Source organism: Panicum virgatum, chromosome 9K, assembly GCF_016808335.1.
Source record: "Panicum virgatum strain AP13 chromosome 9K, P.virgatum_v5, whole genome shotgun sequence".
NCBI lineage: Eukaryota > Viridiplantae > Streptophyta > Magnoliopsida > Poales > Poaceae > Panicum > Panicum virgatum.
Window position 1 is genome coordinate 19616347 of NC_053144.1, and position 19842 is coordinate 19636188.

A 19842-nucleotide genomic window follows, 5' to 3' on the forward strand; every position below is an offset into this window, starting at 1 on the left:
TCTTCACCAAACATTTCTCATTTTCTTGTGAGATCCAATGGCTTATTTTATACATTGCAGAGGGGAGACACCACTAAGTTTTTTACAGCATATACCAACAAGGATGAAGAAACAATTATCGCCTAGGCTTCAAGGTCTATTGGAGCTTGAAAAGTGAGTTGTGTGGTACTAATTTATATTCTCAAAAGTACTAGAACAAAATTCCTAATCATATGCTTCTTGACCTTTGGTGCAGAAAAAATGGATTGAACCATAGTCTTGTAGTCCTGCGAATATGGCTGCTGTAAGCATCTAGGCCCTCAAGGTATGTTTCGGTGATTAATGACAACCATTATTGTGACTAATGAGTTTGTGCAGCTTAATGAATCATTACCACTCATTTGGTCATATGTCAAAAGAGGCCCCTCATTTTCGTTATTCAAAAAGGCGATCTCGGTAATCAACTCAAATATATAACAAGACTAAGGATCTTTCTAGTCCTAAGTGTCGTAAGGTTGAGAAGGACACTTAGGTTAGTATAGGTTTTATAGTTTTGTAGTGATCGCACTATTAAGAGGGGTTAAGGTCAAGTAACTTGAGCATGAACATGATCAATCAAAAATGGATGCACACTATGGTCACTCAGGTTCTAAAGAAGTTCAAATAAGTGGTTTTCAACTTATATCTCAAGAATATTTGGATTTCACTCAAGACTCAAATCAGAAAAGGCAAAATCAGAAAAAGTCTATACACCGGTTTAACCGACGCTTCCATTTTTTATACGTCGGTTAAACGCAGTTATCAGAGTCTGGACAGGTTCTATACACCGGTTAAACCGACGATGTTTGAATTAACGTCGGTGCATTAGTCCAGAGTTGGTTTTTCTAAGGTATTTCAAGTTCTATACACCGGTTAAACCGACGATGTTTGAAATGAAATGTCGGTGCAATTGACCAGTGAGATGGTTTTTCCAAGGATTTCAGAAGTTGTACTCACCGGTTAAACCGATGATGGATTTGAGTTAACGTCGGTGCAGTTGTCCAGAGACTTGGTTTTTCAGTTGATCAGTGGATAACTATACTCACCGGTTAAACCGATGATACGTCGGTTAATCTGCCCAAGTTGTAACGGCTAGTTTTCAGAATGGGCATTTTACATTCATCGGTTAAACCGACGATGGCTATTGGAGGTACGTCGGATTAACCGGCGCTAAGCAGTTTTCTGGCAGCTTTTCTCCAACGGCTCTATTCGTGTGAGCTGCCTATATATACCCCTCCAATGGGCCATTTTGCACTCTCTTGGCACCAGACAACATTCATACACTTATATATTGTTGAGAGCCACCATGAGCTTCATCATTCACACATTTGTTCATACAATCATTCAAGAAGCAAGACTAAAGACTTGAGTAGAGAGAAGCTTGTGTGCATCCGTTCTTGGTGATCGGTTCTTGCTCAAGTGAAGGCCCTAGCTTGTTACTCTTGGTGATTGGCAGCACCTAGGCGATCTTGGTGATTGAAGGTGTTTCTTCCAGAGCTTGCCAAGGATTGTGGGAGCCCGAAGAAGTTTGTACGTGGCTTGAGCTCCACCACGCCGGGATGGTGAACGGAGACTCTTAGTGAGCGCCCTCGTCTCGGTGACTTGGGAGGTGACAAGACTCTTAGTGAGTGTCACAACGTGGATTAGGGGTGTGTGCCAACACATCGACATCACAAGAAAAAATCCGGTTGTCTCTTGCCCACTCTTTACTTTCAAGCACTTACTTTCATGCAATTATTCATGTGCTTGACCTTAGAGATCATAACTTAGCTCTACCTTGCTTAGTCTCATATCTTGTTTTATCCTTTATAGCTTGTGTAGTTTGCTTAGTTAGCCGGTTGGTGAATTGAGCCTTACTAGTATTGCATAAGTTAAGGTTGCTTTACTTTGTTTTATAAATTTGAAAAAGACCCAATTCACCCCCCCTCTTGGTCCATCGATCCTTACAGCTGCAGGTCTTAAGGTTCATCGACAACGCCTTAGAAAAGTGTGTGCACCTACACCTAGCGCTATAGAAGTGTAAGATGTAATATGCGCTGGTGGGCTTCATTCAGAAGAATCTACATAATAACTGAAGAAGAGTCAGTTGGAACTTTCGTTGTGAGTAATATGTATATGGTTTCTCTACTCCAATATCTCATTATGTTACTAAAATTTTTTTTGGTTTCCAGAGGATTGGAATTGATGATGTACTTCGATGGGAGCACTATGGTGTGTATGCCTTGCTAGGAAAGCCACAAAATATAGAAGAAGATGAAGATTTTAAGACCACTATATATAGTGGATTGACTCGCGCACTTGGTTTGAACCAAGGGGACCAGTTTAGCATTGAGACGGATCTGAGATATAGATATGTTATGCTTTTACTAGATCATGTAGTATATGCACAACTTTCTAACTTATTTTTTCTTATTTCTTTCTCTCTTGTTTTTGGTTATCATTATCTAGCCTGCTCCAATTGTTCAGGATCCAGATGGATTCCATATTAAGGGATTGTTAATAAATTTCTTTGCACAACGTTTTTCTGATCTGTTGAAAATGTCCACATTCTTACAAAATTTAACTACACCACTAATACGTGTAAGTTTATTTCTTAAGAAATTTTAGGGCACCATAAAACTTGCTTGGGACTAAAGTCTTCATGTTGTACTCGAGAAACCAATAAAAATACTAGAGAGGTAAAGCTCTTTTAAGTCAATGAATGAGTTTGAGAATTTTTGGAATAATGATACCAAAAGAGATGAATGGTCCATTGAGTATTGTATGGTATGCGTGGTTATTCTACCCTTGTGGCATACTGATAAGTATGTGTTATGTGTTGTTAATCTACCATAGGTTTACACTCTATTTGATTGATTATTTTTTGTTTAATAACAGGGTCTAGCTTCACACGATGTGCATGTAACCATTCAATACTTATAAGACTACAAGGAGCATATGAGAAACTTCTAGTCCTAGGGAGATGATAAATGGATAACATTAACCTTTGATAAGGACATGGCAGATAGAAGAAAAACCTTAATCACTAAATATAATTTGTGTATACCCTACTATACTTGGTTTGGGAATCATTTAGCTTATCATTTAGATTGGATTTGATGATTTTTCCTTTGTCTCCATTCCTTTATGTTTACTTTCCAAACTTGCCTCAATTTGGTTTAAAATGAATATGAGAGATCAACAATTTGGTTTAAAATGAATACAAAAGATCAACTCTATATGAGAACTCAATTCTTTGTTCACCATAACTTAGTACAACACAAGACTTTTGCACTTTTTATATTTCTATCCTACCATGATACTGCTACACTATATGTCAACCTTGCTATCTCCTACTTGAGACCTCTTATGCCATGATATGGCAAGAGGGGAGGGGAACACTCCTCCTACCTGAGACCTCTTATGCCATGATATGAGGGGAGGGGAGCACCTCCTATATGGTTTTTGCCATGTATCCATCTTCTGCACACTTCCTTACAAAATATCTAACTATATAATTTTTCTCATGCTTATCTAACCATACAAATATCTAATTATCTTATTTCTAGAGTATTCCATATTTTACTATGAAGCTTGGTAATCATGGTTCATGCATACTCTCTAATTTTCTAGAAACTTTTCACAATTACGCATTTCTACTTCAACATCATACATAAATCTATCAGTAATTTTGCATATAAACATGAAATCAAGAAAATTTCATGTACTAGGGTAAGTCTTGGGCTTTATTCGCTCGTTACATCATTAATGAAATACTAAGTTTTGTAAATGATAAAGTTCAATACTAAACTAATAATTAATAAATACTAATTATATGGTTTAGCAAGCTAAATAACCTTTAATTTAGCGGCTATAACAGGATATAACCGGCTATTAGCGGATTTAGCCTTTTAAAGCTACGAGATGAATATCATAACTTTATACTCTCCCACAGGATTTAGAACCTTGGTGAAATGAAAAAAAAAACCCTCCCTTGCAGCTGAAATATAGTCTGGGCCCTAGGTTACTTTGTGCTCTCCTACCTGGGTTTAGTCTCTAGCATGGTCAATGGTAGTCCCAGTGGTTTTGGTGGTCGTTGTCGGCCTATAGGTCTTAGAGAAATTTTCATATATGCCATTAAAAATTTAACTCATCCCTTGTATCGCATCCAAATTTAGATAATCCCTTTAATGCCATCAATTCTAAATTTTCATACATTACATACCATTCTGTTAGATCCTATCGTTATATTTAAGATTAAAGTCTATTTTGGTCATCAAACTATCACTTCGGTTTGGTTTTAACCATCAAACCGCAAAGCCAGGAATCTTTCGCTGTCCAACTTTCAATATCATTCATATTTGACCATCCAGTTGTTTTGATAATTGTTTTGGTAGGTGGGTTTGCTGACTCCACGACACGTAGTATGAGGTCCCGATGATGTAACAAATTTGATAAACATTCAAAATTCAGAATGATGACATATATTTAGTTATGGACATTTTGATCTATGGAGACTTATTGCCATAACCAGCAGAAGCCCGAGTTACCTTGAGAAAAAAGCATATATAATAGGATCATTGCATTTTTGCCCTTATTTTGAACCTCAATTGTGATTTTTACCCTCACTTTCTTTTACTTTGCATTTTTACCCCCTATCTTTACCTATTTCTAAAGGGATTGTTTCCTTGGTCCGTTTTGGGCTTGGGCCTTCCTAGGCTGAAACGTTCCCACGTCCCACCTTCCTGGCCTGACACGTTTCTGGGCTCCTCATGCAAGAGAGAGCAGGGGGATAACACAATCAATCTAATGTGACGGACTCTTTAAATTTCCCCATTGCAGCGCACTGTTTCATGTCTCCGACTTTTCTCGTCCGTATGCATATCACAATTTCATAATCAGATAGTAGATATATAGCTTTCTAGTAAAATTAGACTATAATTGATTACACACTCCAGTAAAACTCACGAGACTAGATGTTATTTTGGAATGAAATCTTATGGTTATCGTGTTCTCTTTAAAATCTCTAAACTAAGCAACGCAATTATATATTAATCGTTGCAATGCACGGGCTCTATACTAGTCGGGCTCTATACTAGTTTTATGAAAATGAAGCTTTTGTTTGCTTCTTCGTCTAACTCTGTTAGTAGGATCTCAAATAAACGAATTAAGAAAAAGAGATAAACCTTTCATAATAGTGTGGAAAGACAACAATACCCCTTGTCCCGTTTAACCTTAAGAACTCTGTCCCAAACTCCCAAGCAGGGTTAACCGAACCGACCGGTCCGGTCAAACCGCCGCCCTCCGGTAGCGGTTTACCGGACCGGTTTGACCGGTAACCGGTGGAAACCGGTTGAATTCAAATCCAAATTCAAATAAATTCAAAAAATCCCATGCAACCGGTTCCGACCGGTTTACCGGCCGGTTTGACCGGTTTACCGGCCGGTTTTACCGGTTTATCGGTCGGTTTTGACCGGTTTGAATTTAAATTCAAATTCAAAAGCTCCCGTGCAACAGGTTTACCGGCCGGTTTTACCGGTTTACTGACCGGTTTGACCGGTGGGCTTTAATGGGCCAGCCCATTTTTTTCTTTTTTCTTTTTTGATTTAACTTTAAATCCCCGCAAACTATACTAAATGAACGAATTTTTGAGAAAATTTGACACTATTAGATTCATTGCATCTTGAAGTATTTTTAGGAATTTTTTGGGAATTTTTCATTTTTTGAATTTAAATTTCAATTTTGAATTTTGGCCGGTTAGATACCAGACCAAACCGGAACCGGGCCGAACCGGTTTAACCGGTAACCGGTCAAACCGGAACCGGTTCCCACCGGTTGGTTTGGTGAACCTTGCTCCCAAGTCCCGTCTCTCCTCCTCCTCCTCTCTCTCTCTCGCTCCACTTCTTTTTCTCGATTCAACCGGTGACGGCGGCACCAGGGCGGCGGCTCCAGGCTAGGGAAGCCATGAGCGCATGGGCCCGGCCTCACACGTGGGCCACCAGAGCCATGCCTCACACGCGCGGGCCGCCAGGAGCCGCCGGAAGCCCTTTTGCGGGTCCGCCGGAGCCGCCGCTCAACCACACAGTCACAGGTGCGGGCCGCTGGAAGCCGCCGCTCGCTGTCGTGCTGGGTTGCCAGAGCCGCCGCACACCCTCACGCGCACGGGCACCGCTCGCAATCTTGCGAGGCTACCGGAAGCGCCGCTCGCGTAGGTGCGGAGGGGCCAGAGCTCTCGTAGCTTCTCGTCCTTGCTTCTCGTAGCTTGCTAAACTAGTAGGTGCGGAGGGGCACCACCAGCTCATGCTGCCCGGCACCGATGGCCACGACGTGCTGCAGAAACTCCTGCTCTGGGAGTTCCACGTCCTTGACTTCATCACCGCCACGACCAAAGGACGATTGGGCAGCCCCGGAGCTCGATTCGGTATTTCAGCCTCGCCGGAGGTTAATTGAACGGCATCGGAACTCAATTTGGCAATTGGGGACCTGAGCTCGATTTGGCCTCGCCGGAGGTTAATTGGACCATACACTGTCATCAACACGTCAGACACATGGTGCGATCACGATATACAAGATGACAAAGGTAACGTTTTTAAGGTAAATGGTCAATGTCTAAAAACTTTTCTTGAGCCTTCTTATAACTTTGAAAATGAAGTTGATGTAATAGATTTAGTAGATTTTAATAAATACGCGTAAAACAAAAATATTTTCCTTTTTGCTAGATTTTTTTTGAGATTTCCTTTTTGCTAGATTTTGTTTACTTTTAGGGTTTATGAGATGAAAAACCATTTTTCATAAGCTTAGAAATGCATAAAAATAGAGATATCGTGCTTAGAGAGGTTTTTGAGCTTAATTACCAAAATGCCCTCACTAAATTATGCTGATCATCATGCAAACTTTTAAGTTCAATTTCAAAATGGGCATCAGCATCAAAGGGAGTATTCTTCCCCTCTTTCATGTGCATTATGGTTGTGATCACATCTGTGCGCGAGAGATAAAAACCTGAAACCCACGCTTTTCAAATCCTTGAGTAAAGAGCTGAATGTGGACGAAAGGACAGCAAGAGGGGGGCTCACCTCTGGTGTGGCCGCACCTCAGGTTTTTAAGGACCTCGTGAGGAACATTAACAAAGCCCGTCACTCGTATGACCTCTCTCGGACAGGACAGCTTTCATTGTAGCCTTTTGGCTTGCATATATTAAGGGCACACTTCATGTCAAAATGACCCGAATCCAAAACCTAATTAGTAATTATCCACGCACTTGACCACTCCATTATGTGTTGCCAATAAATTCCTTTACGGTGTGAAATGTTAAGAATGAAGTTTGAAGAACCCACATGTACAATAGATCACAGGACTTCCCCCCGTTCGCGCCTAACACATGATGGAGGCTCGCACAGTCTATAGGGGGCTGTCGTGCCAGTTAACGGCTTCCTGTTTTGTTCGAGAATAGATTCTTAGATGTGCCCATGTTCAGCTGCGAAGAAAAACCCATGGACCTCGTGCAGTCCCTATCCTGGAAGAAAAGAACAAAGATGAGCAGGTATAGCCATAAGTCAATATGTATAGCAAAAGACACACTACAGCTTGTGTAACACGAAACTTGTGGAGCACAATGTCAACAGAACAAAGATCCCACATGCGCAACCAAATCGATCTAGATGATGTCATGCTTTCCCAAAAGAAGGATTTGGTTCTCTCGCACGAGTTGCGTGTTTTTATGTCTACTGGAATGTAATGCTTTGCTTTCCCTATGGGCCACCCACCTCCCAAACATGCACTGGCCCGTGGAATGAAATCGACTTGTTATTCAATGTTGCGGCATACCGCACAATTTCAAATATCATTGATGGAAGTGGGCACTCAATATTCTTGATAGAGAGCAAAATCTTGTGTCACTCTAGCTCAAATCTCAGCGGGGTTTCACTTTATATGCGACAAAGATGTATCTTGGATGGCTTAAGAACAGACGTGGGGGGTTTCAGCTTCTGTGTTAAACTGGATAAGTTTTGAAGCATTCATGACTGAATGAAACGTTGGAATGGTTCGATGATTTTACCTCCAAAATCCAGCAAACATCCGGAGGCTCATGTAGATCACCAAAGCTGCCCAAATTCCAGTAAAGCCGCTATAACTTGCAAGAGTGAGTATGCAAATGATACTGACAATAGCGACAAGGACCTGATGATACAAATTCAGTACAATTTGTAAGAGAAAAGTTTTTAAAAAAAAATACAGGACAGCTATAAGAACAGAAGTTTGTCAACTTGCCATTGAGTAGGCAGCATATCCAAAATCTGACGCTCCATAGTTGATTCCATCAAATACAAAAGCCAAAGCGTTGATTGGTTGAGTAAGACAGACAAACTGGACGGGGAAAAACCAACAGTTTAGTTAAAGAAATTGAGTAATACTACGTCCAGTTGACTTTACATGTTGTTAGGAAAGGGCTTATTAGCCAAAAAAATTCCTAATTAATCTCTCTCTGAAAGGCTTGCATGCAGTTTTTTTCTCTCTAACGAGTCTCAGGAAGCATGCAGATTGCAGAATGATGAAAGAAATGATGCAGAATGTGATGTATTCATGAATATTTCGAAATAGCCTCCAGCATCATGTACAAATGACCAGAGGAAGTATTCATTAATATATATATACTCTACTAACGCGCCAAGAATCGGCGCAAGCTCACGAGTCGTGGCCCCACGGTGCCGGTGCACTGTTCACACACGGGCTGGTGCACTGTTCATGCAGGTCCCATGTGGGGCCCACATACTGTTTAGGTGGGACCCACATACTGTTTGCGTGGGACCCCACATGAACAGTATGTGGTCTCCACGTGGGACAAACATACTATTTAATTGGGGCCGCGCATAAAATATATTTAACTATTTTTTATATGAAAATAATAAAATAATTTTGTATACAACGTACACGTGGTAACTCTACTATTTATTGAATTTTGTTTTCACTTCATAAGCTCATGAGTCGTGGCCCCACGGGGCCGGTGCACTGTTCACACGTGGGCTGGTGCACTGTTCATACAGGTCCCATGTGGGGCCCACATACTGTTTAGGTGGGACCCACATACTGTTTACGTGGGACCCCACATGAACAGTATGTGGTCTCCACGTGGGACCAACATACTATTTAATTGGGGCCGCGCATAAAATATATTTAACTATTTTTTATATAAAAATAATAAAATAATTTTGTATACAACGTACACGTGGTAACTCTACTATTTATTGAATTTTGTTTTCACTTCATAAACTCACAAAATATAATTGAATCATTCATTCATTTCTAATCTTATTTTTTTCTACCAAAATCAATAATTAGTGTAAGCTAATCCATCAACTATACCTACTAACGTAAAAAAAATTCCTACATGTACTATTTATACAAGACCCACGTGGGTTCTGCGTGCTATTCAGGTGGTACCCACGTAATATTCAGTTCGAATCCACCCACAAAATATATTTAATTATTAAACTCGCAAAGTATAATTAAATCATCGTTCATATTATATAACAGTTATGTTTGCGACTTGGATTTCATATGTATCAGCCATGTACAAAACAACTTGAACGGCGCAACGTAGCGCGCCTACCTGTCTAGTTTCAAGCTACCACACCAAGGGAGATAATATGAATCTAACACTAGGATATCAAGACTGAAAATTGCCATACTCTTAGCTTTCAGTATAGTGAAACCATACCGGTATTCCTATGTAGATATGATGCAGTACACCCTGATCACTCGTAAATAACCTTGATCCTATACGCAAACCAATACCAAGAAGTAAACTTAGGAGAAGTCCCAAGACCAATGCCAGCTGCAATATAAGAAGTGTGTCTCAAAGGCCATGGAAAATGTCTCAAATAGAAAAGCAAGATAAATAACATACCTGCAGGACACGAGAAGCTGTGGCAGTAGCCTTTGGATAGTCCTTACGAGCAAATGCACTTGCAAGTATAGCCTGTTGAAATATGATCCGGATTTATGAGAAATAAACCAAAAGACAACATGCAGGTCACATCACTCCCAACATATCAATATACATTATCCTAACACAGATAGGAATATTAAATGCTGTATGTTTCAGTTATTGACCAGTATCTCATAAATTTTCCTTGTGTAGGTGCATCCAAAAACCCATGTTACCAATCATGTTAACTGAGCTTAAACTTGATGAAAATTTCAGTAAAGAAGGTTAACAGTAAGGAAAAGCAAAAGGGTTCCCTTACCTGACCAGCAAAAGCTAATCCATCTGCAAGAAGCGAACAAGCCAACCAGGTCTGCAAGCAGATCTGGAATGCAGCCATTGGAGTTGAACCCAGTCGTGCAGCCATTGATGCAGATAGTGTCACACAACATGTGGCGGCAATAACTCGTGCAAGTAACAAAAAACCTAGAGTGTGAAAGAAGAAGATCTTAATACAATTAGTATGTGATTTAAACAGCCATTGACAAGAAGATCTTCGATATAGAATTAAATGGTGTCATAGCTTAAATATAAATAAGGAAAAAGATTTGTTGTGACAATGTCAACTAAAAAAAGGGCAGGTAAATGGTTCACTAATGAGCATCATCTAATGGAAAAATCTATATGGAGTCAAGTGTAATAGAAACAAATTACCATTTTTAAGAAACCGACCAAACTGCAGGTGATTCAAGCTGGGTGGCAACAAATCTATATGGAGCCATAATCTCCATAAGAGTATAGATGCAATAAAATATCTGCAGAATGTTCCACCATACACTATCACAAAAGATAGGACACGAGAATTATAAACTTTTGGATATAATATGCCTCCCATCTCGACAGGAAAGAAAAAGGCAAAGGTATCCATCAGAGGAAACAATAGCACTACTTACTGTGATATAACATGAGCAATGGCAGCACCCTTGACACCATATTGGAACACAAACATAAATATTGAGTCCAAAACTATATTGATAGCATCTCCAGCCACTGGTCATCATAAAAACATAGACACTTAGGGGAAAAAAGAAATCCTTCCAAAAAAATTGCCACAAATCATTAGCAATACATTACTCATCATGTAAATGACTAAATATGTTCAACTGACAAATATTATATTGAATATATTGCAGTCAATGTTGGACCCTTCAATCCAAAATGCATGCATTCGAAATACTGATTGAAAAAGAATGTACTCAAGAATTTTAATAGTGTTAAGAGCATCGTAAACTACAGCTATTTGCGAAGTGGAAAAAGGTTCGCTTTACTCGTCTCAATTATCGACATAAGTTGGTATAATTCAGATGCTCACAGACCGGATAACTTGACATCCAGAATCGGTCTCCTTAGTGGTTTAATGGCATAAGCTTAGTTGAATGTGGAATTGGCAGATATGAGAAGCTATTTCACCCTAGATATTTTCTTGCTTAGATATGCCTCTCCAATGCATGTGTTGCCTACACCACCACATCACCAATCACTCTATCCACATGCTATGATGACCACACACTTCCTTCTCCCACTAAAACGTTCCTATTTGGAACATTTTCGGCACATTACTTTTCTTTTTATCGTGGTGGTATACGTGTTGGGGAAAGTGATATTTTCATGATGACAAACCACTTTCAAAACTAGCATTAATGGGGGAAGGGATCCATACTGAAATGTGGCAAATCAAAATCCAGTCACAACGGGATTAAAGTGGAAGTTTCCTTTTAGAATCCAATTTGCCAAGCATATACAGTTCACCATCAAAGAAATGAAGTATTATTATACCAGTTGCATATAGAGGCGTCTTCGTATCCTTAAGTCCACGAAAGACTCCTTGCATTGCCAAAGATAAAAGAACAGCAGGAGCACCAACAGATCTGAGAACCAAGTATTGTAATGCGGGCTTCATCATAGCAGAATCCTGTTGGAAAATAGTACTTCCATTTAATAAGTAATAGCTAATTGCTTATGGGAAAAGCAACAAAAAGCAAATCCCGAAGGTCAAACAGATTCTTGTTTAAAATTTCAAAATCTTACAGTTTTCGAAATTAAACTGATAGTGAGTCTACTATATTGCAAAAATTTCTTTGTTTCCTCAAACGCACAGGAGAACTGCACATTGTTACATTGAGAAGAGAAATAGAGTAAAAAAAGACTCGTACGCACACACATATTAAACAAAAGTACATGAACAAGTATATTCTCTAAACTTTTCTGCACTAGATATTTTAGCAACCTAAAATAACATTTGTTTAGCTAGTTAGCTATAACAATATAGTGTCCTCAATTGGAAACAAAAATGGTAATGTTTTTTCTGTGGAACAGACTAGAGAACATCAATAGATAAAAAGGAATAAAGAAAATGTTACCGGTGTTACACCCATGTAACCTAAGATAGGTTTTGCAGAGAGAACAAGAAGTAGGGTTTCAAGTAGGCCGAGCACCCCACCAAGTAATAGTGCTGTAGAGACTGATGGAATATTTTTCCTCTTTTGCTCAATACTGACCTCGCATGAGTCAGTTTCAAAAGATGATTTGCTGGTAGTGGCACTAGCCTCTGCAAGTAAATTTTAAGGTGTCAAGAAAAGTATGGATTGATCATTTGCCCAAGCATTTCAAAAGATTACCTTCAGCAGAAATCAGTTCTACCATTTCACTATCAGAAACAGCGTGTTTATTTTCTTGATTTATTTTGTCGTTGTCTCTGCCATTGGACATAGCATCCTCCTCAGCAACAAATGATGTTGTCACACTAACAAGGGGGAATATTGCAATTCTTGAGACTTGATTAAACACAGCAATTGATACACCTACAGCTCCAAGTTCAACTGGACCTGTTTGTCACATATGAAAAGATATCATACCGACCAGATTACCTGTATAAAAGAGTAAAATGCCCCAGCAGTCCTGAAATTTAACCCATGGTCTCGTCTAGGTTCCTAATCAACCTTAAGGACAAGTGCATTTATAAGGGAAAAAGAAGAAGAAATGAATATGTGTGTACAGTAGCTGAAGAAAGTGTATGAATGTTCATTAACAATTTGCTTTCAGACAAGAAAAAAAAACTTTTCAGAACCTAAGAATTAGTTCAACACATTTAAACAAGGAGATTTTGCTTTTTAAAAGGAGAATTTGGTAACGAAATTAATTATAAATGATATGACCTGTGTAGAGCACAGCTATTCTGCTGAAGTTTCCATTATCTTACATGGCATTACATATGCTTTTCTGTTGTTATTATATTACCACCTCAAGTCTGAGGAACGACCATGGACCAACTATTACTGCGCTCAAATCTTCATGCTGTTCGACTTAATAAGAACAAGACAAGCAGACATCCGCAAACCAGAACCTTCGCTAACCAATAAAAGACCGGTGTGAAAACATTCTTGCAAGTTACTAGTACATCTCAAAATCACAAGGGTAGTATGCCATGTTGGTTTGCGAAAAATGGAGGTAATAACTCTTAAATGTTTTTTTTCCCTAAACCATCAGAAAGCATAATTTTGGTTGGTAAAAGGAGAAACAAGAAGAAAGCATAATCTCGACTTTTATAGCCTTTAATAAGAATAAGGAGCAGACAGCTCAGTTAGTTCATCAAATTGACGCCCAATAAGCAGGTGCAGAGCATGGTAGGTTGGAAAGTCTCCGGTCTTAACCTATTTTTATTTATTTTCTTTTCCGGAGTTTCCTGGAGCAGGTTAGGACGTGGGCGGAGACTTCGTAATAACGGGGAAAAGAAAATAATAGGATAATTAAGGCATGAGCAAACCTATGTGGCCAATGAAGGCCGTGTCGACGAGGGAAGCGACTGGGTCGGCCATGAGCGCGAGCGCGCCAGGCACCGCGATCCCCATGATCTCCCGCCCGAGCTCGTCCCACCTGAACGCAAGCCTGCGGAACGAACCAGGCGAAGCACCGGGGGAAGAATAGTGGGGAACAGTACAATGAATGAAGATGAGCTCGACGCGCGCGCGGAAAAAGAAAAAACAGAGAGAAAGCTAGCCGGTGGCCGTTGGCCGTTGGGGATGGCTCACCTGGCGTCCCGGAAGAACACCCTGAGCGGGTGGTGGCGGTGGTGCTCGCCGCCCGCTTCTTCTTCCATGGCGGCGCCGGCGCTGCGGTCCAGGAGGCTCTCCTCGCAGGCGCCGCGGCTGGCGTCGTCCCCCATATGATGCGTCCCGCACCGCGCGCAGGCCGAGCGCGACGGCGCCCGCCTTTGCGAGTGGGATCGGGAAAGGGAATGGAATCGTGGACGACGGGGTGCGCGCGCGCGGCGTGCGTGGCGCGGGTGGGCGACACGGGGGAAGGCATATGTGCGCGTCGCCTCCGGGTGAGGAAGGAGGACGAGGCCAGCCGGGCTCAGTTGGCGCCTCCCCCCGCGGTGGCGCGCAGGCTGGGGCTGGGGCGGGCGCGGCGGGGGGTTCGGAATCGGTTTCTCGTTCAGTTGAGTTGGGTAGGGTGGCGCGTGCCGGAACCTGGAGACAAAATAGACAAATTCATCCATAAAATATGGTTTCCGATTTAATTTCATTCTTCAACTATAAAACATTTAATTTAATCTTTATACTACTTAAATTAGTTCAACTTCATCCATTTGCCGACGTGGCACATCACGTTGGCTCGCATTGTCACCACCTAGTCAGCTTAGATGTGAAAATATTCTTTTTACCCTCCAATAGCTAGGGAAGGTAAAAAAAAGCCCAAAATTTTGAACTAGAAATCTAAAGGCCTGACTTTAAAAGGACTTAGCTTTGATCTTATATAATTTTGAACTAAAATATTTAAGGATTTTATTGAGTTATAAAGAGACCACTAGGACTATGACCTATTACCACCACTACAATAGCAGGTCACCCAGCCAGCTTCATCTCCATCCTCAAGAAGCATGTTAAGTTTGATCCTTAGTTACAGGCTAGTTTGACTCGCTGTTCAACTTATTTGATGTTCGGTGTTAGCTTGCATCCGTTCTGAAAGCTGAGAAAATTCCTTGTAAACTCTCTACTATAGTGCAGAGACACGCTTCATTCCTCTCTCTGCAGGTAGCCACACATGCATGGTAGATCCCTGATCAACGGGCCAAAGCAAATCAAAGTTTTGATGGCTGGGAGGGGGCGGCGAGCTGGCTGGGCCAGCGTGGGGGCTGCGAGCGAGCTTCTGGTTCTTGGGGACGGGGACGAAAGGTGCCTGGGATGACCTTTTCTACGGAGGGTAAATAGGGTATTTTACTAGACGGTAACGATAGCGTGCCACATCGGCGAATGGACCGATGCTGCTGCTGCTTAATTCAAAAGCACGGCCCGGACCGACCCAGCCCAAAGGCACGGCGCACGCGCACGCTGCGAGCCGTTGGTTCAGATTGTGGCTTTCGTAGGATGGCCCAACGCACGAACGGTGCCTGGGATAGCCTGCAGGACGCGAGGCTGGCTCTTTTTCATTTTTATATTTTAAAAAAATAAAATAAAATTTTAAAAATATATGCCGAATAGAAAAATTTTATTTCCTAAGAGCTATAGAAAAAATTTGGTAAATTTTAGATAAGCACAACTAGACCAAATTTTAGATAAACACAATTAGGAGGGTGACAAACACCATTTTTAAAATTTTCTTTATTCGGCATATATTTTTTAAATTTTGTTTTTTAAAATATAAAAATGAAAAAAAAAGGCCCACGGGCCACACGTCTCCTGGGTTCCAAGCCCTGCTACAGCCGGAAAAAAATTCCGTGCAGTAGGGCCGCAAAACGCCCTCCTTGTTTATTCCTGCAATTGTCTTTTCCTTCATTTGTAGTATCACTACTCAATCCAAGTTATGTTCAGACCTTTGCCCCAAGGTAAACATGTCAGCTCGCACTCATGCAGTCATGCTATGATCAGGGGCGGAGGACCCGTTATGGCGAGCTATGGCGCTCGCGCATACCTTGTTTGGCGCGGACACCCCTGCAAATAGCTGGCCCTGCTTCCAATCTGGCGTCCGCCCGCCATGGATTGGCCGACGAGGTCCTGGAGATAGATTCAAGGCTGTAGAAAACAATTCGATGAAGAAGAGAGGCAGCAGGATAGTGGGCCGTGGGCTCAGTGACTGCTTGTCTTATTTCGGCTTCTATTCTTGCAGCCCATGTAAACTTGTGGGTCTGCTTGGCGGTTGGGGTCGCAAGCCGGCGTGGAATGTGCTGCTAGCCGTCAAGTTCGACGTGAGAAAAGATGAGCAGAGCAGCCATCCTCCATCCGCCGATGAAGCAGCAGCACGCACATACGTGCCCCATACATTAGAACATTCACACCCCTAATCTCATGACTCTTTTAATCCTATTTAGTATTCCCTCCGGTCTTAAATATAAGTCGCGTTTGAATTTTTTTTTCAAAACTTTGATCATTCGTCTTATTTAAAAAATTTATTCAAACACATAAAAAGTCATGCTCAAACTAACCTTAGTGATAAACCAATTCACAGCAAAATAAATGATAACTTGTAAAAAATTTTGAATAAGAAGAATGATCAGAGTTTTGAAAAAAAGTCGACCACGACTTATATTTAAGACCGGAAGTAGTACTTTATTGCTTTAATTATTTAATTGTTATTGGTTGGCTGGTTAATTTAGCAAGCACGGCAATTTCGCATTTATCGGATCACATCTTACATTTACATATGTATAGGTGTTTTTGTTTAAATCTCACTTTGTTGATTTAAATTTTCAATTTCGCCATACCTCGATTTTTATCCGTCCTCCGCCACTGGCTATGATACCATGCACTGATGCACCATGGGATGGATGAAGGACGATCACTCAAATAGACTCATAAACTGAAGCACAATAACCTACAGCATCAAGGCGCAATGCTGCATTATTTATAGAAATCGACTTAATTAAAGCAATACCAAGGTCCAAATTGTTCAGCAGCACCAAGCAAACACATAGTACTCCACAATGTCTCAACTTCAAACCAAAAAGTGTTTTCAGAAACTAAGGCACTTGATACAGAGACAACAGTTCAAGTTCATCCACTTCGGTTCACCAAAAGATGCTAATGATGGAACAGCAGGCCCTCTCCAGACATCTGCAAAACTCGGAGCTTCTCCGCCGCTCACTGCAGCTGCTCCCGGAACACCCTCAGCACGTCCGCGAACGTGACTATCCCGGCGAGGCGGCAGTCGTCGTCCTCGTCGAGCACCCACACGTAGCTCACCCGGTGGGCGAGCGCCTGCACCATCACGGCCACCAGCGAGCTCGCGTGGCTGCACACCACAGGCTCCTCGGCCGACCGGCGCCCGTAGCTCCCCGACGACGGGCGCCTCAGCTGCGCCCGGCCGGTCTCCTCGTCGGAGGACGAGGAGGCGGAGAGGGAGGAGAACGAAGACAGCGTCTCGTCCTCGACCAGATCAAGCATGGCGTCGAGGCCCTTGTCCTTCAGCCCGGCCTTAACCGCGCGCAGGATATGCTCTGGCGGCGACCCGAAGTAGTCGGCGTAGGCCATGAGGTCCGCCACCGAGAGCGTGGCAATGGCCGCCGCCGCCGTCTCGTCGCACGCCGCGAGGAGGGCCGGGGAGATCTCGCCGACGAGGTGGCCGTCCTCGGTGACCACGGCGACCGCGGTTTCCGTGGCGACGGCGCGGCGGATGAGGGGCACGGCGGACAGGGCCAACTCGCCGGGGCGCACCGAGAGGAAGTCGGTGCGCACGAGGCCGAGGGAGGACACGGAGCGCGCGGCGACATGGTAGAAGAGGCCGATGGAGTTGAGGAAGTAGCGCACGAGGTCCTCCTGTGTGAGCCAGCAAAAGTCGCCGGCGGCGCCGCCGCCGCCGCCGAGCTGCTTCTTGCGGCCGCCAGCGCGGAGCGGGACGGCGAACACCTGCGCCCCGCTGAGGACCGCATCAAGGGCCTCCAAGATACTGCAAAGAAGAAAAACCACATTGGTCAGCTCAAACGACGGCATCTATGGCTTGATTAAAAATGGACGAGATCCCAAAAGAATCGCCAATTTTTCAAGAAAGATTGGATTAAGTCGCCATTTTTCCAAGAAAGATTCGATTAAAACGCGCAATTTTCGAACCACATGCCAAAATGCCGCTTCTATTCCCATTCCCAAGATCTCTTTAAATTGCGAAGCCGGAAGCGGCTGATCCCATCAAGAATCTTGCAAGGACACAGGGGTGCATGTCGCAATATCTGGGGAACCCACACGGCCACACCGAACCACGCAACAAGATTGTCTCAGACGAGTCACCTGAATGAGGTTTTTTCTTCACCGCGTGACAGCCACTTGTTCGAATGTCGTCGCATATTCCAAGCAGGCAAGCAGAGATAAAACTCTTCAGGTAATTTTAGGGGGCAAAATAATGACGCTAACAGGTGCTATTTTACCAGGTTGTCTTCCAATCAATTTTCTCCGCAATTTTTGCAGGGATTTGACCAAAATCAACAAGTTCCAATATTGAACGGGTCTCACGCGTCATTTGTTAAAGCACCAAGAAAGACGCGGGGATTGAACCTTACCTCGAGCGGGGATCAACGCGGCGAACCTCTCCGGCGCCGTCCTTGGGCAGGATCGCGGAGACCGGCTTGGCGAGCGCGGCGGCGGGGCGGGCGAGCGCCTCGGGCTCGGTGCAGAGGAAGCAGAGCACGTCCGCGAGGCCGGCCCGGCCGACGACGGCGCGCGCTGGTCCGGTCACCGCGACGCAGCCTGCGGCGCCAGAGCGGGCCACCCTCCGGAGCGCGGCGGCGAGCTCGCCGACGGCGGCGGAGAGCGGGAGCGACCTCACGGCCGGCTTGCCGATGCACAGGTCCGACACCTCATTGGCCAGGAGGCTCACTGCCATGCACTCGCGGGGCGGGCCCTGGGCGGTTTCGAGGATTGAAACCTCTCGCGAAGGTTTTTCAGGGAGGGAGGATTGCGGCGAGGAACCGCGGAGGCGTTTCTTGGTCCGGGGCCGGAGGATTGGGGAGGAAGACGGAAGGGAGGAGGGATTTGGTTTCAGCCGGCGGCTGGTGAGAGGGGGCGCTTTATATAGGCTTTGGGGTGGGAGAGGGGTAGCTACGCGCTTCAGGTTCGTTGACAGCCAATGACATGTGGGTCCGTTATGAGGTGGGCCCGGATGACGAGAGAGCCGGGTTGATTTCAGGGTGAGCGGGTGCGAACCCCTGCGCGGTTTACGAGGTGGGGGCGTCGAACGGTGTACGGTCTCGAAGTCGGCTGGAGCTGAGCTGACACCTGAGTCGAGCCGAGCTGGCCCGGGCTGATCGCTTGCTGGGAGATTTGTGTAACGGGCCCTGCTGTTTTTAAAGTTTCGCCGGTGGAGCAAACTGGAAAAACGTTTCGTCCTCCACTCCAGGGAAAAAAAAACAAAAAGAAAGACCAGTGCTCCAGGTCTTCAGCACTAAATTCTCTGTTCAAAAAGGCATCCATGCAATGCAATGAAAAGTAGCAAATGGATTGTCGGGAATACAGGGAGTTCTTCAGTTACAATACCTGAAGCTTTAGAGAATTCAGAACTGTGTCCTTTATGTCATCAGAATATCATCAATCAGTTAAAAAAAATAGGTCATACTATACTGAGTATTCCTCTTATTGAGTACGGTAATGCCTACTTTATGCTAAGGTTAGTACTTTTATATCGAGTACCCTTTGATGGATTCTAAATCTAATGTGTCATAGATGCTGGCGCCACCTGGTAGGTGGACAAATTGGACCTTTATTAACGGGGTTCAACAGCTTGCTTGACCAGGAAATTGCAACTGCTCTCCAGCTCTGTTATCAAGCTTCGAGGAAGGGGAAGCGTATGCATTTCAAAATACTTGTATTTATTGGCCAGTTATGATCATGCCATTCGAAGTAAATTTAAGCTCAAGTTTATAGTTGAGACCAAGAATTGGT

General features: G+C 43.3%; 2 protein-coding genes across 3 annotated transcripts; both read right to left on the reverse strand.

Moving 5' to 3' along the window:
- Positions 1-7139: 7139 nt before the first annotated feature.
- LOC120650624 (protein DETOXIFICATION 42-like) lies at positions 7140-14330 on the reverse strand. 2 transcript variants are annotated; one of them, XR_005665724.1, is made up of 13 exons: positions 14008-14330; positions 13743-13864; positions 12598-12804; positions 12340-12527; positions 11756-11891; positions 10873-10969; positions 10634-10734; positions 10242-10405; positions 9902-9973; positions 9713-9771; positions 8266-8361; positions 8054-8175; positions 7140-7510 (listed from the first exon to the last, which is right to left on the reverse strand). XR_005665724.1 is itself a non-coding variant. In XM_039927799.1 (13 exons), exons 1-13 carry the CDS (start codon positions 14139-14141, stop codon positions 7468-7470), a joined length of 1599 nt encoding a protein of 532 aa, XP_039783733.1. In that variant the 5' UTR covers positions 14142-14299; the 3' UTR covers positions 7140-7467. The 2 variants fall into 2 exon arrangements, 1 of the variants encoding a protein (XP_039783733.1); XM_039927799.1 differs by having other exon boundaries at positions 9713-9829; positions 14008-14299.
- Positions 14331-16775: 2445 nt separating this feature from the next.
- On the reverse strand, positions 16776-18951 carry LOC120650625 (CBS domain-containing protein CBSX5-like). The gene is made up of 2 exons (XM_039927801.1): positions 18465-18951; positions 16776-17860 (listed from the first exon to the last, which is right to left on the reverse strand). Exons 1-2 carry the CDS (start codon positions 18785-18787, stop codon positions 17056-17058), a joined length of 1128 nt encoding a protein of 375 aa, XP_039783735.1. The 5' UTR covers positions 18788-18951; the 3' UTR covers positions 16776-17055.
- Between the last annotated feature and the right edge of the window lie 891 nt (positions 18952-19842).

What these genes read in the sequence shown, in the direction of transcription:
- LOC120650624 (XM_039927799.1), bottom strand. Translation starts at nt 14,141, where the DNA reads ATGGGGGACGACGCCAGCCGCGGCGCCTGCGAGGAGAGCCTCCTGGAC. An exon ending in GACGCCTCTATATGCAACTG is followed by an intron (nt 10,970 to 11,755) that starts GTATAATAATAC and finishes TATGATGACCAG; the next exon opens with TGGCTGGAGATGCTATCAAT. An exon ending in ATGTTTGCTGGATTTTGGAG is followed by an intron (nt 7,511 to 8,053) that starts GTAAAATCATCG and finishes CTTTTCTTCCAG; the next exon opens with GATAGGGACTGCACGAGGTC.
- LOC120650625 (XM_039927801.1), bottom strand. Translation starts at nt 18,787, where the DNA reads ATGGCAGTGAGCCTCCTGGCCAATGAGGTGTCGGACCTGTGCATCGGC. An exon ending in CGCGTTGATCCCCGCTCGAG is followed by an intron (nt 17,861 to 18,464) that starts GTAAGGTTCAAT and finishes TCTTCTTTGCAG; the next exon opens with TATCTTGGAGGCCCTTGATG.